This window comes from Elgaria multicarinata, chromosome 17, assembly GCF_023053635.1.
Source record: "Elgaria multicarinata webbii isolate HBS135686 ecotype San Diego chromosome 17, rElgMul1.1.pri, whole genome shotgun sequence".
NCBI classification, from domain to species: domain Eukaryota; kingdom Metazoa; phylum Chordata; class Lepidosauria; order Squamata; family Anguidae; genus Elgaria; species Elgaria multicarinata.
The window spans coordinates 3,023,324-3,029,323 of NC_086187.1; the positions used below are offsets into that span (position 1 = coordinate 3,023,324).

The following is a 6,000-nucleotide window of genomic DNA, read 5'->3' on the forward strand; positions in this document are numbered from 1 at the left end:
TTCCTAGTTAGGGAATGCTGGGAGTTGTAGGACTTTTTTCTCTCTAAACACGCATAGGATTGTGCCTTTATTGCCAAATTCCAGTTTCCCCACATTTTGAAGCTGTACCAAAAACAATATGAATGTTGTTTAATATTTAAATGTATACAAAATGTATATAGTTGCGGAAAAACAAGAATGTTAAAAATCTGACCAGAAAAATAACCTGTCAAAAGCTGTGGAATGAGTCTTAGGTTAAGACTAAAAACAAAACAAAAACCACACAGTAGAAATCAGCCTGCATAAAAGCTGAATTACCCAAATTATCTGCACTGATAAACTCATATATGGTTCCATCATTATGGTGAGACTAGACTTCACAGCTGCCTTGTAGACACGAACACTCTTGTGTGAACAGAGGGCTGGACTAGATGGACCCTCAGTCTGATCCAGCAGCATCATGACTCTTAGGTTCTCACCCAGCCATAATTTATAGGTGCTTGCACAACACAGTTTTGCAGCATCTGGCGCAGGCTAGTCCCTCCACTATTGCCCGAGATTCCCAAGGTGAGCTCCACCTGCTTAAAGCATCACCTTCCACAGCATTGTTGACCTCTTGGATAAAGAGCTGCAGCTTCATCACCAGGGTAGCTGCGTGGGCATCCACCTTGCCCGGTGCTTCTTGCTGTACTGCCCGGAAAGCCCCATTCACCCAAGTCTTCACCTCAAAGTCATCAGCCAGGAACTTGGAGAAATCCATGCTGGCTGTTGTGGGAGACTGCAGTGCTGGAAGGACACACACAGTGGACAGATGTGAGCCTTAGCTCAGTAGTAAAGCACATACCTTGCATACCTTAAGTCTCATGTTAAAAAATCCCATCAGAAAGGATAAGATTCACAAGTACTGTTTATTGTTACAATGCAGTACACCTAAGGCAAAATGTTAAGTGATATGATGAAACAAATTGTTCTCCAATGGGCTCAAGTTACCAAAGCCAGATTCCGATTGGACACCAGAAAAACCTTCTTGACTGTTAGAGCAGTACGACAATGGAATCAATTACCCAGGGAGGTTGTGGGCTCTCCCACACTAGAGGCATTCAAGAGGCAGCTGGACAGCCAAATGTCAGGTATGCTTTAAAGTAGATTCCTACAATGAGCAGGGGGTTGGACTCAATGGCCTTGTAGGCCCCTTCCAACTCTGCTATTCTATGATTCTATGATTCTAAGTATATTATTGAGATAGATTGTGTTTAGATTCCACCAAGATACGTCCCTTGGGCTTATGAGAAAAATAGTCAAAGGACAATATTTAAGAAGAAGTAAACGAAACATTAGTTCTGGAATTTTAGTATTGTATTTTTTCATATTTAATGAAAAAATGTAAATGGCTGTTTCAAAAACTGGAACTCTTACAAGGCCTTTCTTAAATGTTATGCATTTTATTTATTTATTTATTACATTTCTATACCGCCCAATAGCCGGAGCTCTCTGGGCGGTTCACAAAAATTAAAACCATTCAAAGTATAAAACAACAGTATAAAACCATAATATACAATACAATATAAAAGCTCAACCAGATAAAAACAGCAGCAATGCAAAATTACAAATTTAAAATACCATGTTAAAATGTATTTATAGATTGTTAAAATGTTGGGAGAATAAAAAGGTCTTCACCTGGCGTCTAAAAGCATATAATGTAGGTGCCAAGCGAACCTCCTTGGGGAGCTCATTCCACAGCCGGGGTGCCACAGCAGAGAAGGCCCTCCTCCTAGTAGCCATCTGCCTCACTTCCTTTGGCAGGGGCTCACGGAGAAGGACCCCTGAGGATGACCTTAGGCAGGTACATACGGGAGGAGGCGTTCCTTCAGATAACCTGGCCCCAAGCCGTTTAGGGCTTTAAATATTAATACCAGCACTTTGAATTGGGCCCGGGCCTGGACTGGCAGCCAATGAAGCTGGAAAAGGACTGGCGTAATGTTGTCTCGTCGGCCAGTCCCTGTTAGTAAGCATGCTGCCCTGTTTTGTACCAGTTGAAGTTTCTGGACTGTTTTCAAAGGCAGCCCCAAATATAACGCATTGCAGTAATCCAAACGAGAGGTTATCAGAGCATGGATAACTGTAGCTAAGCTATCTCTGTCCAGATAAGGGCGCAGCTGGTATATCAGCCTAAGCTGGTAAGCTCTTTGCCACTGAGTTCACCTGTGCCTCAAGTGACAGTTCTGGATCCAAGAGCACCCCCAAACAACGGGCCCGATCCTTTAGGGGGAGTGCAATCCCGTCCAGGACAGGGCAAACATCATCTCACTGGACAGATGAACCACCCGCTAACAGTACCTCCGTCTTGTCTGGATTGGGTCTCAGTTTGTTAGCCCTCATCCAGTCCATTACCGTGCCCAGGCACTGGTTCAGAACAGTCACTGCCTCACCTGGGTTTGATGAAAAGGAAAGGTAGAGCTGGGTATCATCCGCATATTGATGACACCTCAGTCCACATCTTCGGATAACCTCCCCCAGCGGCTTCATGTATATGTTAAACAGCATAGGGGATAAGATAGAGCCCTGCGGAACCCTATGGCTTAGGAGCCACGGCACAGAGCAATAATTCCCCAGCACCACCTTCTGGAATCGGCCATCCAAGTAGGAGCGGAACCACTGCAACGCAGTACCTCCAACTCCCAGCTCAGGCAACCTATCCAGAAGGATACCATGGTTGATGGTATCGAAGGCCGCTGAGAGGTCCAGGAGAACCAACAGGGTCGCACTCCCCCTGTCTCTCTCCCAGCAGAGGTCATCCCACAGGGCGACCAAGGCAGTTTCCGTTCCAAAACCAGGCCTGAAATGGATCTAGATAATCCGTTTCATTCAAGAGTGCCTGGAGTTGTCCTGCAATCACCTGCTCAAGCACCTTGCCCAGGAAGGGGATATTAGCCACCGGCCTGTAGTTGTTAACATCCTCCGGGTCCAGGTTAGGCTTCTTCAGGAGTGGTCTAATTACCGCCTCTTTTAAAGAGGCCGGCACCACTCCCTCTCTCAAGGAGGCATTTACAACCTCCTGGACCCAGCCGGCGAAAACTGAAACGGACGGCACTTTGAACGCCTCTACTAGTGGAGCTGCATTAAGTGTGGTGTCCAATTCATGACGAATCTGAGCGACTTTATCTTCAAAGTGCTGTGCAAACTTGTCACAGCGTGCTACCGAGGGTTCCACCATCTCTCACCCTGGCCCAGAGTATAACAGGCCACGAACCACACGGAAAAGCTCCGCCGGACGACACTGAGAAGACGCAATGCTGGTGGAAAAGAACTGCCTCTTTGCCACCCTCACCGCCACAGAGTAGGCTCGATAGTGAGCTCTAGCCCGTGTTCGATCAGACTCAGCACGAGTTTTCCTCCACCTGCGTTCTAGCCGTCTCCCCTCTTGCTTCATTGCCCTCAGCTCAGGTGTATACCAAGGAGCTGACCGGGCTCTGCTCAGAGGGAGAGGACGCTTGGGCATGATCATGTCAACCGCCCGAGTCATCTCTGCATTCCACAGAGCAACCTGGGCTTACAGGAGCACCAGCCATACCAGCAGGAAAATCCCCCAGAGCCCTCTGGAATCTATTAGCCTCCGGGGGGCAGACCATTTTAATAGGCCCCCCCACCCTTGCAGAGGGGAAAGGCTGCTGAAAGTCTAAACCTCAATAGGAAGTGATCTGACCATGACAAGGGGGTAGATGTTAATTCCCCCACTTTCAGATCACCATCCTCCTGCCCAGTCGAGAAAACCAAGTCAAGCGTGTGTTCCTTTGCATGCGTTGGGCCGATGACATGCTGAGACAGCCCCATGGTTGTCATGGCGGCCATGAAGTCCTGAGCTGCCCCAGATACAGGAGCCTTAGCATGGAAGTTGAGATCCCCCAGAACCATCATCCTGGGGGTCCTCAACACCAGATCCAAGACAACCTCGGATGTGTTTGTGCAGAGCCAATGTAAGTCTGAAATTGGGAGATCAGCTACCACAATGGTATCAATATTTACAGCTGAATAGTAATAAGAAAGACTGCAAACCTTAATATTGAAATATATATTTTTGCTGGTTTATTGCTATATGTGAACTGGGAATTTTGGCTTGTCTCTCCCAGACAAGTCAGATTCATAAACCTATGACTCTTGACTTTTCTAGATAGAGACAAACCAGAGTTCCTGGTTTACACTTTATTTATTTACATAACGATAAATAACTCATGGACAGGATACAAACACAGGAAGCAGACCCTGCCAAATGCCAGATCTGTCCCTCTATCTACTCTGGAAACACAATTACAAGCTCTAAGAACGTCACCCACAACATCAGGAGTTCATTCATTTGCTCATCTTCCAATGTGATATATGCCATCTTCTGTCCGCAGTGCCCTTCTGGGACTAGGGAGAGGCCTGATGCAAACAGGCCTGATTCTATGGGATGGGGGTGGGGGAATGCACACAAGTCTGGCATCAGCAATATTCAGCCTCCCAAGGACACTCTGTCACTGACCTTAAAGTCAGTGAACAAAGAAACTTCAAAGGGAGATTAGAGTGAGAGTCTGCTGAGTTACAATCCATCAACAGGTTTCATTCCACCACCAGAGACTTGAATTACACAGAAACCCAGTTTGCATGTCATGGTGGCAAATCGTAGGTTATTTAACCCACAATTCGCAGGGATGTGTGCTGCCAGCAAGCCACTTCCATTTGCTGAAAACAGCCTCCTAACAGCCCATTCGGGGTTATCAGTGTGACATGCAAACCTGGACTGAAGTTGTTGAACAAACCAATGGTTTGTTGTTGGGTTAACCATCGGGTTGGCGAGCCCCTAAACATTTCACTGGTTTGGATTCACATGTCATGCTGACAACCTCCAATCAGACTGTGCAGGTGCAAACAACTAGCTGTTAACCCAAAATTAGTTGTCATGAGGTGAAACAACAATGAAACAACTCATGATTTAACTGTGAGTTGTTTGGGAGTGAGGAAGTGTGTTGGCTCCTGACCATTCCCAGTGTGATCTGGCCCTGGGTGGCTCTCTGTGACATCTGTACCAGAGTTGTTGGGGAAGAAACAAAAACAAATCTGGCATCCACCAGAAGCAGGTAAGCTGCTGGGATTTTCATCATGGGGACCAGGGTTACATGCATTAAATGGCATACCCAGTGCCAGAGGGTTTGTGTTAGCAGCAACAATTGCCCTGCTAATGACTGGCATTAATCATGCGATTGTTGCACTTTGCATTTCTCTCTCCCTAGTCACAACGGTGCGCCGCTGGCCACCCCTTCCTTCTCTCGTGGTTTACAATTCTTCTACATAAAATGAAATTTTATTTCAGAACAAATCTGCTAGCGTTGTACAAATTAGGTTTATAATAAATCGTGGCCTATGCTTTATTTTCAGTGTAGTGTGCAATATGTAACATGTGTTTATATTATACGTATCGATAATCAGTATTTATGGCTGTTTCTTTTCATTTTTTTTAATGCTGAATGCCTCCCTCTCCCCCTCCCTCTCTCGCCGCTGCCCCACCCCCACCCCCGCCCGGGAAGCTTACGTGTCGGGGGTCTCCGGGCCCCCTCAAGCGCGGTCAGAGAGGGAGAGAAGTTCTGGGGGGGGCGGCGAGCTCCAAAGCCCCCAAACCGCGGCCGGCGCCCCCGCGCTTGCCCCAAGAGGGAAGGCCGGAGGGGCCGGAGGCGACTCAGGAGCCCTCGCCACGCTGACCGGGCAGGGGTCCCCTTCGTGGGAGGGCGGCGGGGCCCCTTCTGGGCCCCTCACAGGGCAGCCCATCAGCAGGACAGCGAGACCACCACCACGCCTGGGCCCGTGGCGGGACCCTCCGCGCCCCTCACCTGCCCGCCGCTTGAGGGGCCGCCCGGAACCTACCTACGCGCATGCGCTGTGCGGCGCCTCTCCAGCCCTGGCGGCCGCCATCTTAACGAAAGGGCGGCCTTGCCCTAGGCCCCGCCTCCCCCGGCTTCGTGCCCTTTCTGCAAGGATTGGCCGCCGCCT

General features: G+C 48.5%; 1 protein-coding gene across 3 annotated transcripts in view; it reads right to left on the reverse strand.

The window, feature by feature from the left end:
- The window catches only part of COG7 (component of oligomeric golgi complex 7), a 50,069-nt gene extending 44,069 nt beyond the window's left edge, over positions 1-6,000 (reverse strand). Inside the window, exons 1-2 of one of the 3 annotated variants that reach the window (XM_063143347.1) lie at positions 5,875-6,000; positions 574-765 (exon numbers count right to left, since the gene is read on the reverse strand). In XM_063143347.1, coding sequence (XP_062999417.1) covers positions 574-765; positions 5,875-5,884 — 202 coding nt within the window. In that variant the 5' untranslated portion in view covers positions 5,885-6,000. Of the gene's footprint in view, positions 1-573; positions 766-5,545; positions 5,657-5,840 lie in introns of those variants that run through there. The other 2 variants (XM_063143349.1, XM_063143350.1) reach the window with 2 other exon arrangements.